At 45.7% G+C, this 26,308-nt stretch overlaps 12 protein-coding genes across 12 annotated transcripts; 7 read left to right on the top strand and 5 right to left on the bottom strand.

Annotated features, from left to right (window-relative positions):
- Nucleotides 1-152: 152 nt before the first annotated feature.
- L203_105608 (uncharacterized protein) lies at nt 153-672 on the top strand (the record flags this gene model as incomplete). The annotated part of the gene is made up of 4 exons (XM_066214975.1): nt 153-205; nt 290-326; nt 374-484; nt 538-672. 4 exons carry the CDS (start codon nt 153-155, stop codon nt 670-672), a joined length of 336 nt encoding a protein of 111 aa, XP_066071072.1.
- Nucleotides 673-782: 110 nt separating this feature from the next.
- On the top strand, nt 783-1,140 carry L203_105607 (uncharacterized protein; the record flags this gene model as incomplete). Its single annotated transcript, XM_066214974.1, has 3 exons — nt 783-842; nt 908-1,069; nt 1,132-1,140. The coding sequence occupies 3 exons, from the start codon at nt 783-785 to the stop codon at nt 1,138-1,140; spliced, it is 231 nt and encodes a 76-aa protein (XP_066071071.1).
- A 1,514-nt stretch (nt 1,141-2,654) lies between these two features.
- L203_105606 (uncharacterized protein) lies at nt 2,655-3,916 on the top strand (the record flags this gene model as incomplete). Its single annotated transcript, XM_066214973.1, has 5 exons — nt 2,655-2,710; nt 3,010-3,159; nt 3,208-3,428; nt 3,474-3,603; nt 3,709-3,916. The coding sequence occupies 5 exons, from the start codon at nt 2,655-2,657 to the stop codon at nt 3,914-3,916; spliced, it is 765 nt and encodes a 254-aa protein (XP_066071070.1).
- An 80-nt stretch (nt 3,917-3,996) lies between these two features.
- Nucleotides 3,997-4,251, top strand: L203_105605 (uncharacterized protein; the record flags this gene model as incomplete). The annotated part of the gene is made up of 1 exon (XM_066214972.1): nt 3,997-4,251. One exon carries the CDS (start codon nt 3,997-3,999, stop codon nt 4,249-4,251), a length of 255 nt encoding a protein of 84 aa, XP_066071069.1.
- A 1,127-nt stretch (nt 4,252-5,378) lies between these two features.
- Nucleotides 5,379-8,500, bottom strand: L203_105604 (uncharacterized protein; the record flags this gene model as incomplete). Its single annotated transcript, XM_066214971.1, has 4 exons — nt 5,379-5,465; nt 5,515-5,597; nt 5,645-6,807; nt 6,852-8,500. 4 exons carry the CDS (start codon nt 8,498-8,500, stop codon nt 5,379-5,381), a joined length of 2,982 nt encoding a protein of 993 aa, XP_066071068.1.
- Nucleotides 8,501-8,536: 36 nt separating this feature from the next.
- Nucleotides 8,537-8,800, bottom strand: L203_105603 (uncharacterized protein; the record flags this gene model as incomplete). Its single annotated transcript, XM_066214970.1, has 1 exon — nt 8,537-8,800. The coding sequence occupies one exon, from the start codon at nt 8,798-8,800 to the stop codon at nt 8,537-8,539; it is 264 nt and encodes an 87-aa protein (XP_066071067.1).
- A 1,486-nt stretch (nt 8,801-10,286) lies between these two features.
- Nucleotides 10,287-11,185, bottom strand: L203_105602 (septum-promoting GTP-binding protein 1; the record flags this gene model as incomplete). The annotated part of the gene is made up of 6 exons (XM_066214969.1): nt 10,287-10,346; nt 10,396-10,473; nt 10,524-10,796; nt 10,841-10,919; nt 10,975-11,058; nt 11,109-11,185. The coding sequence occupies 6 exons, from the start codon at nt 11,183-11,185 to the stop codon at nt 10,287-10,289; spliced, it is 651 nt and encodes a 216-aa protein (XP_066071066.1).
- A 361-nt stretch (nt 11,186-11,546) lies between these two features.
- L203_105601 (uncharacterized protein) lies at nt 11,547-13,766 on the top strand (the record flags this gene model as incomplete). Its single annotated transcript, XM_066214968.1, has 5 exons — nt 11,547-11,898; nt 11,945-12,080; nt 12,132-12,211; nt 12,259-13,562; nt 13,626-13,766. The coding sequence occupies 5 exons, from the start codon at nt 11,547-11,549 to the stop codon at nt 13,764-13,766; spliced, it is 2,013 nt and encodes a 670-aa protein (XP_066071065.1).
- Nucleotides 13,767-13,987: 221 nt separating this feature from the next.
- On the bottom strand, nt 13,988-17,755 carry L203_105600 (uncharacterized protein; the record flags this gene model as incomplete). Its single annotated transcript, XM_066214967.1, has 6 exons — nt 13,988-14,667; nt 14,726-14,827; nt 14,880-15,178; nt 15,233-16,195; nt 16,252-17,059; nt 17,107-17,755. The coding sequence occupies 6 exons, from the start codon at nt 17,753-17,755 to the stop codon at nt 13,988-13,990; spliced, it is 3,501 nt and encodes a 1,166-aa protein (XP_066071064.1).
- Nucleotides 17,756-17,941: 186 nt separating this feature from the next.
- On the top strand, nt 17,942-18,688 carry L203_105599 (uncharacterized protein; the record flags this gene model as incomplete). Its single annotated transcript, XM_066214966.1, has 5 exons — nt 17,942-17,990; nt 18,040-18,240; nt 18,311-18,358; nt 18,406-18,545; nt 18,590-18,688. 5 exons carry the CDS (start codon nt 17,942-17,944, stop codon nt 18,686-18,688), a joined length of 537 nt encoding a protein of 178 aa, XP_066071063.1.
- Nucleotides 18,689-18,958: 270 nt separating this feature from the next.
- L203_105598 (imidazoleglycerol-phosphate dehydratase) lies at nt 18,959-19,785 on the bottom strand (the record flags this gene model as incomplete). Its single annotated transcript, XM_066214965.1, has 5 exons — nt 18,959-19,061; nt 19,110-19,209; nt 19,260-19,344; nt 19,412-19,597; nt 19,651-19,785. The coding sequence occupies 5 exons, from the start codon at nt 19,783-19,785 to the stop codon at nt 18,959-18,961; spliced, it is 609 nt and encodes a 202-aa protein (XP_066071062.1).
- A 341-nt stretch (nt 19,786-20,126) lies between these two features.
- L203_105597 (tubulin beta chain) lies at nt 20,127-25,356 on the top strand (the record flags this gene model as incomplete). Its single annotated transcript, XM_066214964.1, has 15 exons — nt 20,127-20,398; nt 20,453-20,659; nt 20,709-21,528; nt 21,575-21,720; nt 21,769-22,696; nt 22,743-23,030; nt 23,088-23,214; nt 23,498-23,530; nt 23,729-23,789; nt 23,844-24,050; nt 24,097-24,349; nt 24,395-24,796; nt 24,843-24,979; nt 25,027-25,189; nt 25,237-25,356. The coding sequence occupies 15 exons, from the start codon at nt 20,127-20,129 to the stop codon at nt 25,354-25,356; spliced, it is 4,164 nt and encodes a 1,387-aa protein (XP_066071061.1).
- Between the last annotated feature and the right edge of the window lie 952 nt (nt 25,357-26,308).

Genomic DNA, 26,308 nt, shown 5'->3' with positions numbered 1-26,308 from the left:
TTGGTGGAGGTTAAAAGTGAAGACTGATGGCTGGACTACTTCCACTTTGTTGTGTTTAACCTGACTCGGGTTGAAAGATATAAAGATGGATTGAAAGACATCTATCCCAAATTTAATTCGAATCTAAAAAAAGTAATAACAAGAAGCTCGCGATGTCTTTTGTTCCTTCAATGACTGTTACCGGCCAGCAAGTTTGTCGAATTGGGTGGGTACATATAGCCTGAGTGCTGTGGTAACTATAACTGATGTATTGAACAAGTATAGACTCATGCAATTGACCTGAGCCCAGGTCCTCCTTCCCAAGAAGCGTCTATTGCTGCTATAAAGTGTGTTTTGAGCGATTGTTATTAGTACACTGATACCGTTTGATAAGGTCTCTGTTCAAGACGTTTTCACGATTCTTGACAACCTAAAGAAGGAAGGATTATGCAAGCAAGTCAGATCAAATGAAATGGGCACCGTATCTCTCGAAAAGACCAATAGAGTGAGCATTGCTAAACACCTACTGCCTTTTCGATAAAACCTGACCTCCCATAGATTACTCTTACTTTAATCAACGAGATAGAACTCTCCCATTTCTTTACAACAAAGACATACGCGACGCTGTCGAGCAGCATAACAAAAACAAGGTTCCCTTTTTCACATATTCTCCTCTGGGTCGTGGCTTCTTGACACATACCTACAAGTTTCCAACGACTTTGCCGAGCGGGGATATCAGGAAACCCTTCCTTGGATTCTAAAGAGAAGTGTCTACAGGAATCTCAAATTGATTGACAAACTTGATGAAATCGCTACACGTAGGAATGTCTCTGGAAGCTAGGTTGCATTGGCCTGGATCATTGGTGTGTCCGATTATGTGGATACTCTTTCAAGGATTTAGTCTTGAGGACCTAACATTCGCTCCTAGACTATCCCTATTCTCGGCTCTTCCAACGCCCAATGTATTAATGAGAACATCTGCTTGATTAACATTAAACTTTCTGTTGAAGAACAAAAAGAGATCAACAATTTCTTGGACAAGTTTGACATTAAGGGAATCAGATACCCTGTCATAGCTCTGAATCCGCTAGTACGTCCATTATGTTGTCTTTCAAATCCGGTGGTAGATGGATAGAGCTGATACTTGAATAGATAAAGTAAGCAGCAGCAGTCACGGGCATTACTGGGAACGTAAATGTTGCAGTAGATATTGAAACCAGCATGGTGACGGAATGAATGCGATAGTTATAACCAACCTGCAACCAACCTTGTTTCTCACGATGCTTCAGAGTAAAAGAAACAATTAGTCCATTGTCACCTTTTGAACAAGTGATTAGGCCATAAGGGTTGCATCTCTTGATCCTATGGGGCACCACATTCTCGCTTTCTTACTCCGATCGTGAGCTTCTGCTTTCAAGCGAATAGTGCAACAGCCTCGTAGTATTGAAACAAGTCACGTCAGTCTCGAACTAACCTTGACAAACTACAAGTCACAAGCATAGAAAGCCACGACTGTAGACTATATTTACATCAGTTATACTGTAGCCGCAACCAGCGAATAGAGGCCACCATAGCCATTATATATCAATCATTGCACTACCTCATCACTACTTGTTCAGCAATCTTGGACCTTGCGGGCGTCCAGACGACTCTATCCCTCGTGCTATGTGGCTAACATTTACATTTTGCTTTCATGTTTGGTTCTTCAGCCACAAGACTTGTCTGGGTGGAATCCTGTTTATTGTAAATCTCGTTGATTATGGATTGGGCGCAGGTGAGCGAGTACGAGGCGAAGAATATTTTGTATTATTTTGTTTTGATGAATGCAAAAGACAACAAATATTTTTCATTGAATTAATGAAAACCCCAGTTGCCACGACCCACGAGATAAACTTTGAGTATGAGAGTGAATAGAATAGGATGTTTCAATTCTAGACGTGAGTTGAACAGTTGGGATAGTCCATTCTAAATCTGTTCAATTGTACATTGTACGTCAGAATTGACAACCCCAACTCTCACATATTTAAAAATAAAAAAATGCATCTCTCTTTACTCTCCTTTATGCATTTTTCAACAATTTGTACGTTGAAGCCTCTACGCTATACTGTATCCAATGCAAAAAGCTGTCTTGTACGTATGAATCAACATGTACATCACCTTCGCCAGCCCAGTCCTCTTTTTAGCCAGACGCAGGCTTGTCGCTGACTACACTCGAGATCATCTGCATCCCACGACGACGCTGATGCTCACAAACGACTGACAGCGGTGTTAGGGTAACACTTGGTCCAATCTGTTGACCGTGAGTGTCCTTGCAACCTACTCGTTGACTTTTCCTTCGACTAGCATTGGAAACGTGGAAAGCTTGACAAGGGGTGCATCCGTTTTGGATAAAGAGTTGAAAGGGAGCAGCGTTTTGGCACTTGCTCCTGCCAAGACGATGAAAGATGGATGCTAACCAAGGCTCCCGTTCGAGGAGACGTTTCTGCGCCTAAAGCACAATTCTTTCACAACGCTCTGCTCTTATCTAAACAAAATTGGAACAAGATGGTACAGTTTACGACGCTTGCTGCCATGATGGGAATGCCAATGCTGGGAGAGCCAAACCTCTCTACCGTACAAGCGTTGGGGTTGGCCCATCGTCCCAGTCATGGCAAATCCTCTCCAACCCAGTCGTGATGTCTCTGCTCTCAGCCCATGTTCCCACGTCAAGCGGACAGGAGCTACTGGGATTGTGGGTGTTGTAAATGCTGTAGATGCACCGCCTAACAGCAACTGTCCCTTTGCTTCTTCTGTAATCGCCACTGCCACCGTTACTGCCGAAAAATATAATATACCGCCCGTAGGAAGTGCTAGTTCGACTTCAACTTCGACAACCTCAGCAAACCCCGCTGACAAAACGAGTGGTCCACTGTTCGACCCATGGCCCAGCCGAGCGTCTTGTGTAAACATCTAGACGAATGACGGCGCCGACTGGTTCACCACGTCTCTCTGCGCACTTGTACGTACTAACGTCGACAAATTCGAAAGCAGGACTCCAGTCGACAAGGGAATCAAGGACGATGCGGAGAGTGCCACCTTTGGCGTCTACGACTTGGATTCGAAGGATGGGAAGGCAAAAGAGGTTTCTGCCAATTACAATGACGCCGCTGGTCCAGCTCACGATAACGCGGGCGACCCTTGGTAGGTTGATCTGCAACATTCCAGGTTGTACACACTGACAGTAGACAGGTATGTCGGTGGTTATAAGCAAGCCATCATATCCCTAGGCCCAAAAGACAGGAAAGACGGAAAAAAAGATAACGGAAGAGGCGTCGTGAACGGTAGACTGTTCAACAGCGTGGAAAGCACGGATAAGGCAAAAGTGGCAGAGGCCGGTAAATGGGGTCTCAAGTATCTTACCGGTAAAGACGTAATAATGGAAGACGCCGTCAAGGACGAGAAAGACTGGGGTATGTCTTCAAGCGAGAGGGGACTGCAGGCTGATAAGCGCGTAGACGCCTGGATGGAAAAGGCCTATCCCAATCCCAATCCCACTACCATCTTGACCAACGATAAACCCACGGCGAAAGGTCTGGAGCCCAATAAGTACTATGCTATCACTTTTCATGTTGTAAAAGACAATACGTAGGTGGTTTGGATCTCCAGTCAGTCGCTTCCAGCTTTTATTCCAACAACTCCAGCTTTGGAACTCCACCGACCCGCAAGGCTAACAGGATGTCTACATCACAGTTTCCGCGAAAGACCTAAAAACGAGTACCCGGTATTTGTATCACTTGAAGGATTGGACCAAATACTGATAGAGGTGTGGGAGTTGGTATATTCCTGGTATAAGGGTGGTCACCAAAGCTTTCATGGCATGGTCAGTAGGGTGAAGGTGAGTGGTCTTCGTCGGTCTTCTACGGAAAGAGCTGGAGAGATGGGTGAAGGAGTACTTTAAGCTTGTAGATATAAGTATGAAGCAGAGTAGTTGTCTTGTCAAGTTTGAATTCAAGTTGGTCGGCTGTCTTCATGAGTCGCATGGCCTATGCAGAGCCTGAGGAGTCAATTGCCAATCGGGTCGACTTGCCCAATGGGCCTCTCATCCTTCTCGAGCTGCAGAATACTGTAGCCTGGCCAGGCGGTGCTGAGCGCGACAGGATCAAATACGGTGTACAGGACCTCTGGTGCCATCCCAATGGCGTCAGCTTGGTTGATGGTTCACATCTCAACCTAGCACAGGCTCCAGCCAAGCCAGAGAGAGGTGCTTTAAGCTTCTGGACACGAAAATTCTGATATGGCATGCTTCTCCTGGCTGTAGTAGACGATATGAGACGCTTTTAACAGCCTTTTAAACCGGCTGCAAAGCGTTGCCAGTAGTTGGGAAGGTCAAGCCAATCGAGTAGAAGCTCGAAAGACGACTTTGAATCGATTGTAGGGTCATTGTCCCAGTCCTTCCGTACGTCGAGCCAGAATTGACGCCCCTGGGAGTTCCAAAAGGCAGTTACTCGTGTCCTGGCTGGCATTTAGGCCGGTCCTGGCTGAGCAGAAGCAGGAGGACCCATAGACGTGCCGGAAGCTTGAGAACTAGATGGGATTGAAGGAGCGGCTGATATTTCCGCAACGCGGCGGTATGGCGGCGGTCTAGGGTTATCAATCGAGTTGAATGACCGAGCTGAGCTTGCTGTTGCTTTCGACATATCTGTAGTTGATCTCTGAGAGAAGAAATGTAAATGTAAAAGAAGGGGTTATAAACGAAAAGGCAAAATTGGCTTTTCCATTTCTAGTCTCAAAAACTACCCGATCCGGTAGTTGTCACGAGAAACATTTGCTTCCCTCCTTTTCACGTAAGAATTGACTTCCCCAAGTGTTCAATTCGTGAAAATGAACCACCCAACTGATATGGGTTGTCCCGATCTGTGTACGTTACACAAAAGCCACTTAGTTTTTCATATTTATGTCTCTTAACTAATAACTTTGAAAGTAATACATATTCCATGTTTCTTTAGAGCAGTTCTATAGCATTGCGCCAAAGGCCTCTGAGAAAAAATCTGCAGTCAAAAATGATACCTAAGCCAATATGTCTATTGTCTCTTTGATTACTTTGTCTATCATTTTCGGTACAAAAGCGACATTTCATATAGAACCAAATATCATCATCTATCTAACCATTCTACAGATGCAGTCTACAAATCTATTGACATATGCACGACAAGGATCGGTTTATTCAAAACCCGCAAAATAAATCTATGCAAAGAATTGTTTTTGAAGAAAATGCCGTTACGGAAAAAAGAAAAGAAAAAGATATCGTCCCAAAATGAAAGAAAATGCCCACATCCTGCACAATCTGTAATAAATAAAAAAAGTCAAAGTCAAATTTTGGTAAGAGTTCAGAAAAAAAAGAAGTAAAAGAGAACAATTTCTCATTTTTTTTGAAGAACAATGACGCCCACGTCGATTGAAAAGCCATCCAGTGCTCCAAGCTCACACTTTTCTCCCAGGATCTTAAACTATGTACACCATTAGACAGATCCATGGGCTCAGAGCTTAATGACTCACCATTTCCTGCACAGTATTCTCAGATTGACTAATATCCATTCTCCCCTTTTCCCGTAATACTTTCTTCAAATGTGGCTCATAGACTAGTATTCAACGTCAGACCTTGTATACAGAAGAAGACACCACTTACCTGAATGGCAATACGTTGCTATCCTCTTTGCATACGCTCCCCGATCAATCCTACCCTGCTTGTATGCCCTCCATGCTGGATGATTCAACCTGTAAATTCGAACTCCAGCATCCGCCCATTCACGCCGTTCCTCAGGCGAATATGGACTCTCGTCGTCTTTCATTTCCACCATGTTGTTCATGTAAATATCCTCGTCCACATCGCCCGAAGGGGGTATAATCGGTGTCGCGTCCAATTCGTCATCTTCGTCCGTCATGTCATAGTCCCTGTCGCCCACAACACTTTCTTCGCCCTCCTGATCGAATAACACATCCCACTCGGTCGCTTTCGCAAGAGCACTCTTGAGACTCTCAAGCGTCCTCGACCAATAGGGCACATCCACCAACATTGGCGCTACATGCGATCGAATCTCGCCAAGAGTGACTAATCGTTGGATGGCAGGACTCAGAGCTTGGCTCATAGTTTGAAATATGTCTGGTCTGTATTTTACAGGGGCGCTTTTGGGACCGCCGAGGTGGTGTGGAGGTGTAGCAAAAATCGAAGGGTTTACCTCGGTCAGCGGAGTATGCGTGCGATGGGTGGAAGTGAACGCGTTGGTGTGGGGCGAAGTAGGGAGAGATGCAGGAAGATGGTAGGGTGATGCCTTGGGTGGTTGGGGAAGAGACTCTTCAAACTTGACATCTCGCCCTGTTGGCTGTTTTGTACGAACTGCCAGAGAACACACCAGGATGCCTCCTTTTTTAACCTCCCCAGCTCTCGCTTTAAGCCATCTTACCAAATCCTTTTCCGCATGCCTCTCCTTCTCCTCGGCTTGGCTGGTAAATGAATACAACGGTCGGGGAGATATAGGGCCTTGCAATTTGGTCAACTCGCTAGAGCAGAGTGCAACATGCACCGTATCCACAGGCACAGCGCTATCGGCAAAACCAGCAAAAGAAAAAGAGGTGAGGAGGAGAGGAGCGGGAGAAGGGAGCTGCTCAATCTTGCGATATGACTTGGGATGAGTGGTAAGATTGGACTGAAGGAGACGGATATCAAAATCCGGGGTAGCTTGATGGGTGACGGAGAATACTTTTCGCGTCACAGTATCAGATGCACTGCGACAGAGCGACTTGATGATTTCTGCCAAGATTGGATTGGGTGTCTCTCGGTAGCATCCGTACCTTTAATGTATCAGCACAAGCGTCATCCATAACCACAAACGCACTCGACAAGATTGTAGTTTGCAACTGGGTCAATCAGACCGACTTTTCCCATGACAGCTTCTCCCATAACCTTCAAAATTGGCGTCTCAAAACTCCACTCTGCCTCAACGAGCGTTTCCTTCTTTTTGCTTCTATTCCCCGTCCAACGTCCATTGTTCCCAGTCATACCCACCTTGTAGCCCAAACCCGCCAGGTCTTCACCACCACGGGATGTACTGCCTTCCAGCATGCGTCGGCGCAGCGTAGCCGACATCTCTGGCGGAAGGTATGGCGAAAGATCCGCCGGGTCGCGGCTACTCTGATCGGCAGAGTCAATGCGAGACTCGCCCAGGGGGTGCGGGAACGAAACGCTCTGTGGGTTCACAAATGAGGCCGTCTGGGGCGACGCTGCGAGTGGGTCAGACTGACCGTGACCAATGGCGAGACTCTCAGAGAGCGAGCTCGCTGGGTGGTGCGTCAACGGCTTCAAGCCTGGCGTATCCGCTGACATGGTAGACAGTATGCTTCCCATCGAGGCATCACTCCCTCTCCTTTCACTCGCCAACAGTGGCACGCTCGGCGCACTCGAACTCCTCGGAATACTCTCAAACTCATCGGTTCTACAAGCTGGCGAGGCGAAATCGGCAAAAAACTCAACGTGCTTTTGCGGGTCGCAGATGTGATCCACTGGCGGTGGAGGCAATGGCGGCCCAGACAGTATCCTGGAATCAAAGGATAGCGGTTTGAACCCATAGGGCGATGCGGGACCTGCTCCATTCAGAGAGCTTTCTCTTGGCACTTGCTTGTTACTCCTCCTCAGTTGGATATTTGGCCGCTGGCCTCTCTGCCTTTCCCTCTCCAACACTCTGCCGCCCTCCACCTTCTCCACGACCACCTTCAATCCGCTTGCGCTAGCGCGCCCAATCACCCGCTTGAGCATCCGGTACGGTGCTTCATCCGCTCTGCAATCCCTCGCGCAGCGTCTGTTGTCGTGTCCAATCCCTCGCTGCGGGCTTCTGTTCGCCACGACTCTATGCGACTCGCTGTATCCCGAATAGTCTCTCGATGTCGCGCGCGGGTACTTTTGTCCCAGCGTGGCTCCTAGCGACTGATACCTGCCAAACGGCAGTGCTGCCGCGTGAAACCCTCCGACACGGTGTAGGTATTCGCTCTGTGCGCCGTCTGTCGTCGTTATCGCCAGCGGCGGTGGGTGTTGGGACAGCGCGAGGGTTTCTGAGAGCGACCTCGAGTGCGCACCGCGAGGGTCCGGGACGGGCGGTGGCGGGAAAGAGTTCATGCTCGATGGAAAGTCGGTTGACAAAACAGTTGTGAATCCCAAGTTGATAATCAAAAGTTGACTGGACTGCCTTTGCGGGGGCACGGACAGCGCACCTTTGTGCTCGACTTTGAGACGTGAACGGAAATTTCCAGTAGCCCGAAATGCCACGTGCGAATGCCGCCAACAAGTTCCAGAACCCGTTGGGTATTCTATGTCGGACGTCGCTGATCCGTGCGCGTGCGTGTGCTCAGTGCTGGGCTGGCAGCCTTGATCAAAAAGGAATGGGAAAGGACCCCAGTGTGGGGCGGCGTGGGGGGTTAGCGAGGGCGAGTTGGAAAAATACACGTCATGCAGGTCTATCCTTTGTTTACTGTTGTTGTGTGTCGATGGCATTTGGCGAGCTATGCGAAGGAATCAACAACCTTGCCACTAGCGTGCCTCTCTTCGGGCGATCACGGTGGTCGCGCCCGGAAGGATCTCAGTCACTAACTCCTTTGCCACGTGAGTAGGGTGTCTGGAGTACACTAGTTGTTCCAGATCCTTCTGAGCTAGGTACGGCTTCGACGGTTTGTTTGGCGTGATTTGGGCGCTGGCCATGAGTGTTGTGTGTTTGCACGTGTACTGTTTGGGTGGGCGGAGGTCGCCGCCGCCGCGGGGTGTGGTCGTCAGCCAGAAGCGCGCTTGGGATGTCATCACTTGTTCTGGAAGGTTGCGTTGCACACGTAAAGCCAAGCATTGGACAGGGCTATGCCAGCGTTGGCCAAGAGTGGCATGTGTGTTGAGGGGTTGGTGACGGATGCATGCATTTTGTGTTGCGACATTCACTGGCAGACAACAGCCAGTACTTTTATTCGATGTGAGTGAGTGGAGGTGAGACAGTGTAGGTGTTTCAGCATTACACTGCGAGTGGTAGAGATGGGAGATAAGTGCGCCCACGGAGAACAAGAGGATAAGGAAATGGGTATATAAAGATCAATTGTAGAGTACTTTTATATACTTCATTTCTGTGCCACACTGCGTTTTGTTGATATGTGAAGTAAAAGTATTCTATGATTTTGTCTATATATATCCATGACCTTATCCTCTTGTTTTTCGTTGACGCAGTTATCGACGGTCTTTACCAGTCACAGTGTAGAGTGCTGACGCACTTACACTCGTATTGTAATCTCGGAAAAGCTCTCATTACTTTTATTATTCTCTTTCTTATCCTATTTATACAAACAGCGTCAACTCCTTGACAAGTCGTGTCAGAAGCAGATAGGCTTGCGGAGTAACTGGCACGCCTAACTGGGTGTCACGTAGCATAGTTCCATAAACATTCATGTTTATACTTTACTTTTCCATGTACCAAGTACTGTAACCGAGTCAAATCCTTGACAAGTCGCCACAGCCACGTGGCAAATGATAAGGATAATATCTTGCTCTCCGTATTGGGTACATCCCTTTTCCTTTACCTTGTCAGACTACCACAGAATGGGAGCTGCATAATTCGGTGCTTGATGCTCGAGTAGTTTGACTCTGAATGGATGTGTGAACAAGACTTGGGACGAGAAAAACACTGAAAGCAAAGGTCGACTTTTATCAGGCAAATACCCAAGACATCGCTCAATACATGGTTTGAGTGAGCAATACTAAACGAATGGCTCTGAGACGAGCTCAGTCGGCTTGAAGTTAATATCTTATCTTGGTACACTCGTACTGTCTACTGGCTCGAGGATGTAATGGACACGGACATCCAAAATAGATCAACGATGGTATACGTCTTTAAACATTTCTCATTGACAGAACCAATAGAAGATGGTATTTCTTGCAAGTCCACCTTTTCATAGTAATGCGAAAGCATGGTTTTTTTTTCTAAACATTGACATGTTCATGGCCACTAGCAGCGACCAAACCATCCCGAAATTGGCATGCTTGGCAGATATTTCGTAAAACAGCCATACGCAAGCACTCTATAGACGAAAAGGGCAGTATCTTGATAATTGGCATAACGAAACGTTGCAGCCTTCGTAAGAAGGTGGTTTCAAAAAACATCAATTGAAAGATCGATTAACCCTCGTCCTCAAAAAGCTCTCGTCTCCCTCGCTCCTCAGATCTATCTCGTTACAAACATCTCACTCGTGTGTGTTTAGGTGTGACTATGCTAATACTAATGTTTTGGATGATGAAGATGAAGGAATTATACGTCAAGGTAGAGAAGAATGGGTTCACCAATTTCGTCAATTTCGGGTATAACACACTAAATAGTCGAAGTCAGCACATTAGGCGAGTCAGCGTCGAGAACTCACCTTCAGATCAAAGGCCTTGGCTAAAACAATCTTGAAGATCTTTTGGACATTGATGGAGTGTGATGTGGAACAGAAAATCTATTTTTACTATCATTATCGTGAAGGTCTTCAAAAATGGATGGATTTACTAGTGGAGCATGCATTGCTTTAGAAAACCTTTTTGCTTGCTTTGTAATTTCTTCCTGTTCTTCTCGTGGAAAAGAGGCGAATTGATCATATTTAGTCCCTATAAGTACCGGTATGGCTGTCTTGTTGAATCCTCGCGCCTGGCGATACCATTCCTTGACGCTGTTTAAAGTTGCTTTTCTTGTAAGGTCAAACATAAACAGAATAGCTACAGCATCGTTGGAGACCAAAGGGAGCATCGAGACGAATTCTCTTTGACCACCCAAATCCCATATCTATCACCTGTCAGCTGTATCAAGACAAGATTCAAGGGCCGCACTGAGAAGGTGATTTCCGTGTTTCGTATACTGATTGTCTTTTCCATAAAATTGACGCCAAGTGTTTGTATATAGTCCTCACTAATGTCGATGGATGAGCTCATCACATCGTTTTCAGCAAGGCTATAATACTCACTCAAAACTCCCCTCGACATATTTCACCATCAAGGACGTCTTTCCGATTTGAGAGTCCCCCACCATACCAACTTTGAGCACAATTCTAAAAAATTGAGTAAGCTAGCTTCCCGGACAGCAATCTTTTATACATACGAGTTTCTGTCACCGCCCTCCCCGCCCGAGACGCGGCCGCTACCAGAGCCAGAAGACAAATAGCCTTGGTCAGCCATTTCGCGTTGATGCCAGTAGCGAATGTGGTAAAGAGAGGATTTGAGTGAGGACTGAAGGTGTAGTACAGGAATGGGGGCCGAGCGTTGATGTTGATGTTGAAGAGGTCAAGCAGCTTCCTGGCCAAGAATTAATGTGAGAGAGCGTGGTGCTTGCTGCTGGTTGAAGAGTAGAGCTTCAATAGGGTTTATTGGAGGAAAGGTCGAAGAGAAAAGTATATCAAAGAATTTCAAGTGTTGGGAATGGCTGCTTGTTGAGCAAAGTCGACGCGTCGTAAATGGGGGGCTTTAATAAATCATACCATTTATTTGAATCTACTATTAGTTTCTGATTTTTAAAGTACAACTATACAATAAAAAGAGCATGTGGGTGGGCCTAGCCGCCACAAGGAATGAAGCAAAGCTGTTTAGACTGGCACATCAACTACAAGCAGCTCCAAATCCATATCTGTATACTCTAGTCTGTCGGCTTTCGCGACAAAGTAGGAGAAGCTATGCCTCGACAGCAAGTGCAGCTGATACTCTTCAGCGAAAGCCAGTACCATTAAAAGTGGTTAAAGAGGGCGGATATGTAGAAGGTGCATCAAATAGTCTCTTCAAGCTTGAAAAAGTAAAAAAAATACTGCAAGATGAGATTAGAGGCGATGGTACTTGGATAGAACGAGTAGATGAAGCTATACTTGACCTGCAAGCGAGAAGGAAGGGCATACTCACAGGTTTGTTTGCTTGGAGGTGAGATCAAAGCGCTGATCGTATTGACAGTAATTGGCGATGTGTATGCTGCTCCAAGAGACGTCGTCTCTGCTTTGCTTCAAGATCCTCTAGCAGATTCAGCAGAAACTCGACAAGCTCTTTTGAACAGACATACGGATTCCAATATTGATACATTTCGAATAAGGTGGGTTTTCGTCTAGTCTCACATCGGCTGACAGAAAAGACAAGGAGAAAGCCTTCAACAAGAACCCGGATCGTTATCATTATCTTCATCGTGGTTACATGCCACCGGCTACGACATCGTAGAGCTTAATTGTATGTCTGCGTTTAGCCAAAAATTCAACATATACTGATGGTCTCAGTGAGAAATCTTGATCTCGAGCCTATCGTATCCAGAATATTGAAAACTGATGCCCTCCTCGTTGTTCTCGATCCCATTCGCCTCGCTTCTACTCCTCAAATCTCCCCTCTTTTGCCTTATCTACTGGCAAAGAAATACATTCATTTTGTTGTGAACGGAAAACTTCCGCCTGGAGCGACACCAACGAATATCGAAGCCGCGCTAAGAGAGCAGCTGAAAGGCGTTCTTATAATGCCTATAGAAAACACCTACTTTGATCCTTCATCCATTAAGATATCGTTTACTGGAGCTGAAGAGGCCCTCGCCGCTTTTGAAGCCCTTTCAAATGGACTCAACAATGGTAATCCATCACTGTTATCACGAGCTTCAGCTGTCGAGACTTTTCAAACAAAATTTACACAGTCCCGTATTGGCCCATTGCAATCAACACTATGCGAGTCTCTTTCCACTATTACATTACCTCAAGTAGCTACTGCCAATGAGACAGTAGCTCTTGCAGTGTCGCATATGATTGATGTGATTGTGTCTGATCGTGAAATGATCCGCTCAGCTACAAATACCGTTTCGGAACTGGTTCGTACTGCACAGCAAGGTTCTGCCGATGCTAAAGCTCTCGGTGTTGTTGAGCGAGATATTGACGGGGGGCTTGTAGAAGGGGCGATTGGATACGAAATGGTAAAAATCAAACGCGAAATTGAAGCAAGTTTCCGAGGGCGCTTGAGCTGGTTAGGGCTGTTGGGCAGGTTGAGGGTGGATGATATTACCCTCGAACTTGGTGGGATTGTTGGCGACAGATTCGCAGTTGATTTGGAGAGACAACTTATTTTTGAAGCGGGCCAGCTGGCACAGCTACAGACTAACCTCTCGTTAACTTCGGATAAAATTGTCAAACTACTATCACACCAACACTCTACCCGCACATCCATTCATCCATTTAACTCGCCCTTGTTAGCTAACCAACTTTCAACACTTTCTCTCTCCATACCTCCTCTCACACCCACCACTTTACTACATCCTATAAGCACCAGACGCAGTCAACTTCTATCACTGTCTTTGCCTCGTTTACAACTCTCAGCCCAACGCACACTCCTCACCACCTATTCTATTGCTTTTTGTGGTGCTTCTCTTAGCTGGGTTGCGTATGTTCCGCCAGTAGAATTATTATCCGCAGGTACAGCAACGGGCCTAGGTCTGTTAAGCATAATGGGTTCATTGGCTGCTGGGCAGAAATTGTGGGAGAGAGCACAGAAAAGTTTTTGGAAAGATTGGCAGAGGGTGACTAGGATGTTAAAAGGAGATTTAAAGGTATGTTACCAATAAATGTTCCTGCTCTAGACAGAAGACTGACACAAATTTGTAAAATTAAAGGCACAGTTAGACACTGTTATTTCTGTTCAAGTAATGGCCAAACCTTCAGCTGCCGCTCAAGGTTTAGAGTCTTTAATTGAGAAAAGAAAGAAAAAACTTGATGTCTTGCAGAAAGAGATTGACAGTATAAGTAAATTATAGCATTTTCCGAAGCTGTTTGCTTTGACGTTAGCAGACTATGATACATAACCATGCGTACTTCCTTTCCGATGTCAGCTGTGAAAGCTTTTGGTACAGAGGTTATATAAATACTGTATGCAGTACAATGCATCATGCAAGACTAAACAATGCAATGTAACAAAATGTCTAATCACCCATAAAAGTACATAATCTATCGATGAAGATTTCGCAAGATGCTGAATTTAATCATCTTGTTGAACTCTACCATATCCTTGCTCACTATCTTTGACTGCTTCATCCCCAAAACCAAACCCTTTACCAAAACCGGACTTTTTTCCTCTCTTTTTTCCACCTTCTCCAAACTGCTCTGCCCATTTGCGCAACTCAGGCAAACTACCCTCCTCTGAGGCAGACGGCCGGATCTCTTCTAAGGCAGTCTTGAAATGTTTGGCATGGAGCACCCGTTTGGGAACAACTGGTTCTTCATCGACTGGTGCAGCCTCAACAATGGGGATGTTTTTAATAGGATTTTCACCTTGAGTTTTGTCGGCACAAAGTAGCTGCTCGTCTTGATCTTCTTCTGTAACCTCACCACTAGTACCCTTCGCCTCCACTTCCTCGTCTTCTTTCATAGTTTGTTCTGATTGTTCTGTGATTGTCATCGGATTTAACATGAAGAAAGATGTGATGGCAGTCGCGGGGGCCCTGCCCTTCTTTGTTTTGATTTTTTTCCTCCCGCCACTGCCGTTACTATCAGAAGCGATAACGAGAACTTCAGACTGTCCACCACCACTGACATCGCCATGTAACGGTGCCGTATTTGAAGTGAATGGTATAGAGGATGGAGGTAGATGTGATGTTTGTTTCCAAGGGATGTTGACAGTATCCTTTACTGCAGACAACGCCGCACTCACACACAAGTCTGTCATAAATGCGATCAACAGACAGCTTAGTCAATCTAAGGAAATGAAAACACTTACGCTTTAGATCTGATCCTGAATAACCATCCGTCTGCTGGGCTATTTTATCAAGGTTTACATCATCGCCAATGTGTTCACCACGGAGCAAGATTTTCAGAATAGCTATAATCGTCATTAATAACTACTTCCTCTTCGTCCAAGATTGTTTATTCACCTTTACGCTCTTCCACTCCAGGAAGGTCTACTAATAATCTTCTAGGCAGGCGTCGTAGCACTGCATCATCCAAGTCAAAAGGCCTATTTGTCGCAGAGATTACTACGACCCTCTTGTCCTTGTTAGCTATAGCCGAGCTTAGGCCGTCCATTTCTTGCATGAATTCAGTCAAGATGAGGTTATGAGACATGGATCCTGATGATCCTCGAGATATTCGGGCGCCAAAGAGAGCATCAACTTCGTCTAAGAAAACGACGCATGGGGAAAGACGGCGAGCAAGGGAAAAAACAGCTTTGACTCTGCGAAGGCATAATATTAGCTGTTGCGGCACATAAAAAGACCAAACTACGCACAGCTTCTCACCCTCTCCGACATACATGTCATTCACATCACTAGGCTGTATTGCCAGCATTCTAGCTCCGCTCTCGGCAGCTACAGCCCTCGCCAGAAGCGTTTTACCTGTGCCGGGGGGACCAAACAACAAAGCACCCGTCGTCGCATGGTCCTTGAGCACACCGCCTCGGAAAGCTTCAGGAAAAAGAAGTGGAAGAGAAATCATGGAACGAATACCATCTACTGTCTTCTCTGGGAGATGAACATCATCAAACGTTGTAGAAGCAAGCTTTGAGGGATCGACTATACAACCTAGAAGTCGTCTCTCGTGTTGAGTAAGTTTCTTGTCCTTCTTGAGTCGTTCTACCACATGATCAACGACAGGTTGAGCGTCATTCTGTTTGGCGGATTGAGATTGATCATCCTTTTCAGGCAAAGATGGAAGATGCCGAGAAATTTGCTCTGCCATGAATTTCTTTTCTTCCATCATAGCTTTTTTGGCTTGTATTACATCCTGCCATGTAATGATGGCGACTTCTTCTTCAAGTTTGTCATTTTGAGCTGCTTTCCCTACAGCTATGCTTGCAATATGCAAGGCGTCCGACCAAGAGACGATGGCATTACCCCAACCTTTGCTGAAGCTGCTTGCTCCAGTTTTGCGAGTAAGTGGTTTGCCCGTTTCTTCACTCAAATTCAAGACTTCAAGAGGGTTCTGCAGTTCGCCGCCGAGTTGATACACCGCTCTCGTCATCAAAGCTGCACTATAAACTCGCCTACAACGTGATCGGGATTCTTTTTCAGCAGCAGAATTACGATACGCAGGTATTATAGGATAGGATTTCCAGATGAGAGGGGACGTATTATTGTTCTCAGCTTTGTCAAATCGGTTAGAACCTAGACGGCCTATGAGACGCTGAAGAGGGTTGCGTAAATATCGAAGCTTGTCTGCTTGGTCATCAAATGAGGGAAGGGAAGCGCTAAGACTGCGGAAAGTATGATTGATAAGAAAGGTATTTAAGGATATAGAACAAGAACTTACCCTTTCCCAAGAAACGCATTGAGTCTTGACTGATCACCTTCTTTTCTACCAATGAGATCACTTTCCTCACTACCCCACCATAGTTTTCCGTCTGCTCTAGGTTTGATCATTTCAACTTTATGCTGAACATTAAAACCCATACTTCTAAGCTTCTCTTCCAAAGCCTGGAACAGAGCATGTGGATGTTCGTCTGCTTCATCATTTTCTTCTCCAAGGGATTCAACTTCCTTGTCAGGAACGGACATGAAAGGGATGGTATGGGCAGGCAGTGGAGAAGGGGTGCATTGGAGAACAATGGTTGTTGGATGAATGAGGGCAGGATCAGGTGTTCCCGCCTTGGTGACCGATTTCCGTTTTCCTGGAATAATATTTCCGCGCCGTCGTCTCCGAACGGCCTCTACGAGTGATGCCCACCATATTGGAAAAGTGTTATTCATGGCTACTGGAGACTCCAGCAGAACGATTCTCTTTTTCCCTGATACGCTTGTTTCGACATTAATGATTGTCGAGAAGAAGGCTACCCATTCCTCGTCGATTTGACCTGTTGCAAAAACTTGATCAGATTGACCTAGAAATGGCCCAGCAGCACCCATAGGACCACCCATGGCAGGTACAGGTATCCCGCTGGTACCTAATATGGCTACTGGAACGCTGGTAAATGCACCGCCGCGTAATTGTTCTGGCATATGGTTATCCATCCACTCTTCTTCCTGGATAGGCTGTAAATCTTTTCTGGGTGACGAAAATGGCGAGGTAGAGGGCGCATACACTGGATTGATTGACTGTGGCAAAGATGGTGGAGGGACAACTATGCAATTTCAGCTGCTGAGATGACCAAAAAAGAATGGAACCGACTTGATCCTAGAGGAGAAGCATCACCGTCCAAACCCAATCCTAGAACTAGATCAAGCGTGACAATATCAGCATCCATCTCGTTTGCCATCTTTTGCACAGCATCCTTGATATAAAACTCTCCTCCTTCAAATGGCGACGCTAAAGCTATGGCAGCCTCTGGCTGAGACTGTTCGCTATCTTCGTCTTCTCTTTGCACATGCTCAGCCTGTGGGCGGCCTTGCCCACCAGGAGGGAAAGAAATAACGTGGGAAAAGGGCGACTGAGGCGGATCGCATGATAGATGCTGGTTCTTAGGCAGAAAAGCAGTAGAAAGATGAGTATGGATAGGAACCAAGTCTTGAGGAAGCGGAGCTGATGGCTTTTCAGAAGAAAGAATTTGAGTGGCGAACGAAAAGAGGTTGGATGGGACAGGAGGTAGTGGTGATGGCGGGGAATGTGCTTGGCGTGGAAGCTCTGGGTTTGTGGCGCCAGCAAATGTCCGTCTTGAGCTGAGAGAGCGAGGGAAGGCACAGATGCAGGTGGTCTGGAGCGAGCGGGTGGAGGTTGGAATGAGCAAATTAGGGGCGAGCGACAACGCCAGAGGATGTTTTTGAGAGTGGCCACTGGCTTGCACTCTTTTTCGAGCTGTAGGAGAGGGGAATCTACGCATTTGGATGATAAGTAGGAAGTGAAATAATGTTGGGTTGGAGAAGAGCAATTTCATGAAATGAAATGCGGAGATTGGGCACAACTCCGCGTATCTACCCAAGTATCATGCAGCAAGTGCACTTTTACTTTTCTTAATCATCTGTCGTTGAATAGATAACCCATCATATTGCTCTCAAGCATTGACAAGATGGTATGGAGAACGACACTTGTCACCATGTCTACAAGCTTCCTTCTTGGTGAGTTATTTTCTTTGGACTTCCGCATACACGCTCATTTGTATCGTAGGGACAACCTTTTCTCATTGGATAGCAGACCATAACGTTCTATGGAAAACACCCATAACAAAAGAAGCAATCAATCAATCAATAGAATACTATTCTCTTCTCGATTCAGCGCCTGTCGGAATGGGATGGGCATATATTGTGGTTGGATCGGTGCTGTTACTCAGTATTGGCGGAAGGTCTGTCAAGGGGTATCGCGGAAAAGGTGGAGAAGTGCTTTTCGACGGGGGTTCCCTAGGTGAGATCGCTGCCATATGGATTTTACTAATTTTTAGTCCTGATTGCCTCCATTATCTACTACCAGGCTACTGAGACGTACCCAGGTAGGCTATAAAAATTGTAATACATTGCGTCAGCTCATTTCTTTCAGCCATTACACTGATACCAAATCCTTTGCCAGCCAATTTAGTAGACCACCCTTTGTATCCCGCCCTGACCACTGCTGTCCGTGACTTGGCTACTACCAACATCATAACCGCAGTCATGCTCACAGGTCTTATATTCCTCCAAGTAAGTTTTGCCTTGAAGGATACCTCGAACCTCACTATTCTCAGGCTGGGAGGTACTATTCCCAACGGCCTAATGCTCCGCCAGTTCATAAAGTCAACTCTACGGTCTCTACCTCGGGTACTGGCTCCTTCCCTTCTACATAAAACGGTCAACCTCATTTCTATCCTCAGTAGTTCGCAATACGCTCTCGGGAATTGACTAATCAGTCGTTGGGATCACATACTAGCGACAGATTGGAGGCAGGCCCTTCACAACAAAGTTTGTCTATCGGCCATCAGCTGCATCTTGTGAAATCTTTAGTTATTTTGTTTGGAAAAAAAAATGAGGGATTAAGAATGTCGCCATATAACCCGTAAAGCGCTCCATGCATGTACAGCTTAAGATTATGAATACACATCATCTGGATTATGTGGTCATAGAGCAAGAACGCCCTTGGTACTGGGAACATCATCTCCGCCGGTTTTGCTAATGGCCATTCGGATAGCCAAGGCGAGAGCTTTAAAGGCTGACTCGGCACTGTCTTGGATTAGAACAGGTTCAGAAGGTCAGTCAAGAAACACATACATGTGGTGGTTGTTTTCTCCTCGAATGGAATCGATATGAAGAGTAACGCCAGCAGCAAAAGCAAAGGATTGAAGAAGATGGGACACCATCTCGGTTGATACTAACTTGCCATATAAGCCAAAGCCCGCTCGACGAGTGACTGTAACTTGCAGTCTCCGACTTTTTCCCGGGTAAAGGGAAGATGGCACACAAAGTATGGTCGAGAAGAAATATCAATCACGGCTCTGGACAACGCCTATACCATCTACATCAGCCCCTTTTCCGTCTCAACTTCTTGGCGAGCTCGTAATTCAGATACCCACCTCATCCAAAGGAGCATACGCATAACCATATCGCTTGATCCCTTTTCTTTCACCTAGAGCCTTCTTAAAAGCCTCACCCAGAGCCAATGCACAATCTTCTGCAGTGTGGTGATCATCAATGTGCAGGTCACCTTTGCATTTCAATTGAAGCGACATGCCGCCGTGCTTCGCCAGGGCTGTAAACATCTGCATTATTTCGTCAATTAACAGTCTGTAGAGACCTAATTGCCGTCACATACGTGGTCGAGGAAGCCTATACCTGTATTCACTTGAATGATTTGGCTAGTGACACCTGGCACATGGTCCAAATCAATTGAGCATGTTATTTGTGTCTCGCTAGTTTTTCTCTCAACAGAGGCTATTCTTCCTGACATTGTTTTTGTTTTTTATCTTGTTATTGTAAGAAATATTCATAAATTATATGTATAAATTGTAAAAAGAACTCTGGTATATATCTTTAAACCGCTATCAAATCCTCAACTTCGTTCCTAAGTCACAAAAATTAAATCACGTGATCTGATTTCGACTGTTTCATAGTAGCAAGTAAGATAAAAAGATATCTAATAAATGTTGTAGGATTATGTAATCACTGAGTATTTAAATTGCTGTTGCTTTATATATTTCACCATTTAAGGGCTTATTGAACCGGTTATCCTTGTCTCTGCCCAACATTCATTTCCATTTTCTTTCTTCAAGACAATTCAATCAACAAACCATGGACGATGCCAGGCAGCTTTCGGACGCCTTGGCCAATGTCAAGACTCAAACTGTCCAGCTAAAGCGATGTCTCGACCAAGACGAGATTATGGAAGCACTCAAAGCAGCCTCGTCTATGCTCGCCGAACTTCGAACATCATCACTATCCCCAAAGCAATACTATGAGCTCTATATGTCAGTATTCGATAGCCTTCGGTTTCTGAGCAACTATCTCTATGAAGCGCACACGGAGGGAAAACATCATCTAGCGGACTTGTACGAGCTTGTACAGTAAGTGCCAAAATAGAGTAGTCACTTTGCGCTTGTGTTTACTGCCTGAGATAGGTATGCAGGCAATATTGTGCCGCGTCTGTATCTAATGATAACAGTGGGATCCGTATACATGTCAATACCAGATGCTCCTGTCAAGGAAATTATGAAAGACATGCTGGAAATGTCTCGAGGTGTACAGCATCCTACTCGAGGTTTATTTCTTCGGCATTATCTCTCTGGGCAAACTCGAGACTTTCTCCCTATGGGAAGCAGTGATGGGTAAGTGACTGACTATAACAATAATAGGTGTAGATTAATATGGTGATAGACCCGATGGAAATCTGCAAGATTCCATTGGCTTTGTCTTAACCAACTTCATAGAAATGAACAAACTATGGGTACGACTACAACATCAAGGACATTCTCGGGAACGAGAGAAGCGCGAGATGGAGCGTCGTGATTTACGCATTCTTGTTGGGACCAATCTTGTTCGCCTATCACAACTGGACGGTGTCGACCTTGACATGTACTGCCGAATCATCCTTCCTTCTGTATTGGAGCAAGTTGTTAATTGTCGAGACGTTATCGCTCAGGAGTACTTGATGGAAGTGGTTATCCAAGTCTTTACAGACGATTTTCACCTGCATACGCTTACACCCTTTTTGGGGGCTTGTGCGCAACTTCATCCGCGAGTCAATATCAAGCAAATTGTCATTGCCTTGATTGACAGGTTAGCAGCATACGCGGCAAGGGAAGCTGAGAATGAGAGTCCTGAAGATAAAAAGAAGGGAGAAGAGAAAGCAGCCAAAAGGTTAGCAGAGAGAGTGAAAGATTTGAGAGGGAAGGGCAAAAGCGTGGAAGATGGAGAGAAGAATGTTCCATCCACGAACACACCGACGGAAGCTGATGAATGGGCTGGAGTCAAGAATGAAACGGTGGCTGCCAAAAGTCCCACTATGGAAGAACAGTCTGATAAGAATGGAGAATCTTCCAAGCTAGTAGAGGCTGAAGGAGAGAAACCAGGAGAGGCAGTTGCATCTACAGTCAAGGAGGAGGTGACTGGAGACCATGTAAAAAAGTTTCGAGGTATTCCGGAAGATGTCAAACTGTTTGAGGTGTTTTGGCAACAGGTCGTGGAACTCATCAAGGTGAGATTAAGAGCAAAATGTTGATGCCTTTACTGACCTTTTGAAGGCTCGGCCAGACCTTTCTATAATGGATGTCACAGCACTCTGTGTCTCTTTGATAAACCTTTCATTGAGTTGCTATCCTGATCGTCTTGAATATGTGGACCAGATCCTCTCTTTTGCACAAGTCAAAACACATGAATCCGCTCAGAAGTGAGTAAACTCCATTCTGTCTCTAGATTTGGCTGATACCGACTATAGCCCCGATTTGCATTCACCTCAGACGGTATCCCACCTTCTCGCTCTTCTCCTCGCACCTATACAATCTTACCTATCTATCCTCACCCTTCTTGCCATACCCTCTTATACCCCTCTACTTTCTGTACAACCATATTCAACCAGATTGGCCATTAGTCAGGCTGTCATCTCGTCTATCCTCAAAAACTATACACTTATTGGAACACCTGATGACGTTAGCGGTATACTCAGCCTTTGTGCTGTACTTGTGAAAGACCAAAAGGATAACGCTATTGGCGGTGGCGCGCCTCGTCAAGGACAGCAAGTGGATTGGCGCGAATTAGCAGAAGAACAAGGATGGGTAGCCAGAATGGTTCATCTCTTCAGAGCGGATGAGTTGAATGCGCAATTTGAGTTGTTGAAAACGGCAAGAAAACACTTTGCAGAAGGCGGGGAGAGGATTCGGTTCACTTTCCCTCCGTTGATCGCCGAAGGGATTCAGTTGGCTAGGGGATTCAAGGCGAGGGAGGACTTAGAGGAGGATTGGGAATCAAAAGTGTCTTCATTGTTTAAATTCATCCATCAACTCATCTCCATCCTGTATCATAAAGCTGAAGCTCCCGAAGTCTGTCTACGCCTCTTTCTTCTAGCTGCTCAAGTTGCCGATGATTGCCGACTTGAAGAACTTACCTACGAATTTTTCGTACAGGCCTTTGTGATATATGAAGAGTCCATTTCCGAATCTCGTGCCCAGCTTCAAGCTATTAACGGTATCATATCTACTTTACAAACGAGCAGGGTCTTTGGTATTGACAATTACGACACACTAATCACAAAGGCAGCGCTACACGGCAGTAAATTGTTGAAGAAAAGCCATCAAGCGACGACGGTTTTATATGCTAGTCATATGTGGTGGCAAGGAAATGTACCAGGGAAGGAAAAGGATGATAAGGTGATTATTTTATTTGCTTCTTGAGTATCAATTCTTATTTAAACAGTCACCGTTCCGAGACGGCAAGCGAGTTCTCGAATGTCTTCAAAAATCCCTTCGAATTGCCTCGTCATGTATCGACGAAATGACCTCTGTCCAGCTATATGTCGACGCTCTTGATCGATACATTTATTACTTTGAGCAAGGTGTTGAAGCAGTCACACCCAAGTACGTCAACTCGCTGGTTGAGCTCATCACGTCCAACATCGATTCTGTACATGGCGGAGATGTACATCCAAGTTCGGCAGGAAGGGGGTTAGTGGAAGGTGTCAATACTGGGGAGATGATTGTCAAGGTGAGTATCTTGTGCCTTTATCAATACCGCAATGCATGTTTGCTGAGTATTACCAAGCATTTCCGAAACACCCTTATCTACATCCAAGGTCGACAGCGTCAATCGCAGAGAGAGTTGGAAAACACAGAGGTTGAAGGGGAAGGAGACAAGAAGAAGGTTGATTGGGAGGCAGTAGACGTCGTCGGTGGTTGCCTCAAGATGGGACTGGGGCAGTAAGTATTCAAGCTGTCTTAGAATGATTTCATCCGGCTATTTTCGTATAGAAAATATCAATACAGCTGAACTGTAAGAGTAATGTATATCTGTTGCTCCTTTATCGCTAGCTGCCACATCCTCGGCGTTACTATAATGCCTCCCAGCTTGACGCGTCCACGCTAATGGTAAACACTGAGATGGCTGAATAACTTCTCCTCTCTCATTTTGTTTCTTCATGAAAAGGTATTCAAACATTTTATAAAACTCACCAGCCACCTTTTGTCCTTTTTGTGTCCAAGTCAAGAGTGAGTTGAAGAGTGCCACAAAGAAGGTCTGTGCTGAACCTGTCTTGTTTGTGTCTCCTAAATTTATGAACGCGCTATGACTTGCTGGGCCTTTTGCTTTTGGAATTTATCTTACTTCACCTTGATTTCTTTTCTCTTTTCTTCTTCTTTTTTGTCGCCCTCTTCTCCCTTCAACTGCTTTCATTATGCCTGGCTCAGTGCGAGAGATTGTTCACCTCCAGACCGGTCAATGTGGTAACCAAATCGGTGCCAAGTTCTGGTACGTAGACTGTCTCTAGCTTCATCTCGCGTCTCCCAGCTAACACATACATAGGGAAGTTGTCTCTGAGGAGCACGGCATCCAGGCAGACGGTTCTTACAAGGGAACCACTGACACTCAGCTTGAGCGAATCAACGTCTACTACAATGAGGCTGCCGCTGGGAAGTACGTGCCCCGTGCGGTCCTTATTGACTTGGAGCCTGGCACAATGGACTCCATCAGGAGTGGTCCTTTAGGCAGCCTCTTTAGGCCCGATAACTTGTGGGTATATCAGTTATTCACAATGCTTCGTGTTGACTTGCATTAGTGTCTTTGGTCAGAGCGGTGCTGGTAACAACTGGGCAAAGGGTCACTACACTGAAGGTGCCGAGCTCGTCGACTCTGTCCTCGACGTTGTTCGTCGCGAGGCTGAAGGCTGCGACTGTCTTCAGGGTTTCCAAATCACTCACTCCCTTGGTGGTGGTACTGGTGCTGGTATGGGTACGCTCTTGATCTCCAAAATTCGAGAAGAATTCCCCGACAGAATGATGTGTACCTTTTCTGTCGTTCCTTCTCCCAAGGTAAGACGGCTTGATCTCTGGTGAGAAGATATTTACGATGTACAGGTGTCGGACACCGTTGTTGAGCCTTATAACGCCACGCTTTCGGTTCACCAGCTTGTTGAGAACTCTGACGAGACTTTCTGTATTGACAACGAGGCTCTTTATGACATTTGCTTGCGTACTCTTAAGCTCGCTACTCCTACTTATGGCGATTTGAACCACCTTGTCTCTGTAGTCATGTCTGGTGTTACTACTTGCCTTCGATTCCCTGGCCAACTCAACTCTGATCTTCGAAAACTTGCCGTCAACATGGTTCCCTTCCCGCGACTCCATTTCTTTATGGTCGGCTTTGCTCCTCTTACCGCTCGTGGCTCTGCCAGCTACCGTGCTGTCACAGTTCCCGAGCTCACTCAGCAAATGTTTGACGCCAAGAACATGATGGCCGCCTCTGACCCTCGTCACGGTGTAAGTTTTGTGATTTATTTCATATATGTTACCTGACATTTTTTAGCGATACCTCACCGTCGCATGCTACTACCGAGGCAAGGTCTCTATGAAGGAAGTTGAAGATCAAATCCAGGCTGTTCAGACCAAGAACTCTGCTTACTTTGTTGAGTGGATTCCAGGAAACATCTCAGCCGCTCAATGGTAAGCCGCTTACTATTAAGTCAATAAGTTTCTGACACTTGCTACAGTGACATTCCTCCACGTGGTCTCAAAATGTCTTCCACTTTCATCTGCAACTCCACCTCTATCCAGTCTCTTTTCAAGCGTATCGGTGACCAGTTCTCTTCCATGTTTAGGAGGAAGGCTTTCGTCCATTGGTACACTGGCGAGGGTATGGATGAGCTTGAATTTGTATGTGATTATGCGTACATTGTGAAACTGTCTAATTTTGTATTTAGTCTGAGGCTGAGTCCAACTTGCAAGATTTGGTCTCTGAGTACATGCAGTACCAGGAGGCTGGTGCTGATGACGAATTGTACGGCGATGAGGAAATTCCTGTAGAGGAGGAGGAGATGTAAAACCTTCTCAATCCTTGAGGAGATTCTTCATTTTCCCCTGTTTGCATCCTTGCATTGCATAGGCAATCCTTACGACTGTCTGGAGTCGTTTGCGGATTCGCCAACATCTCTATTCCCTTGTTCTATCTATACTTTTCGCCTCACCCGGAGCTTGGGTCTCCGATGTCTCGTGATGAGACGGTGTGCTGCGTTTTACCGATTTCATAATGAGTGGTCTACGGCTGTATGCAACTAGTGTGACCCTGCATGCTAACTTGTCAAAACATGCAATGCTAAGACGTGGAGTACTAATTACAAAAGACCAGACTTTTGAGGATATATCAAATCCCTGCTGTAAAGTAAAATCTCCTAGAGAATGGCGACTGATGAGAAACTTTTATTGTAGGTTGGGCGAGGAATCAGAATTGTTGTTAATTCTGCTTACCATCCATAGACGACGCCATGCCAACGGTCCTGTGTCAACTGTCAAGTTACTTATTCAACTTCGATACCTTTGTTCTGCTCAATGACATGTCTAGGATAAAGGATGCTATTTTTGACTGTTGTGGGAGCGAGAGATCACGAGCTGTCAAATCATATCCAATTCGGCAGTCCCGCAAGAAGTAACCATTTGCTCCTTCTGAGCAGGATTTGCTTGGTAGAGAGCGAAAGGAGAGGCCAAATATCTAACCAATCTCTCAAAAGAGTGGATCACCTCTGGGAAAGTTATGTAACCTCTCAAAAGAAGGAGTTGAAAGATTAAACAGTCTGCCCAAATATGTCAAGAAACGTTTCCACAAAGGATCAATAACCCTCGCTAAAAAGGAAGTTCTGAAAAGAACAGCGTCGGAGTCTTGACAGGGGGCTGTACCGATTTACTGGCTTAATCGCAACATTGTACTTCAGCCGTTGGAACAAGATTGATCAGTTGTGGAAGCGGTTATCAAAACGTAAACTTTTATTTATTTATTTA

The sequence above is a fragment of the Cryptococcus depauperatus genome, chromosome 7 (assembly GCF_001720195.1).
Source record: "Cryptococcus depauperatus CBS 7841 chromosome 7, complete sequence".
Taxonomy (NCBI): Eukaryota; Fungi; Basidiomycota; class Tremellomycetes; order Tremellales; family Cryptococcaceae; genus Cryptococcus; species Cryptococcus depauperatus.
The sequence above is the reverse complement of the archived record's forward strand: the minus strand, read 5'-3'. Positions and strand labels throughout refer to the sequence as shown.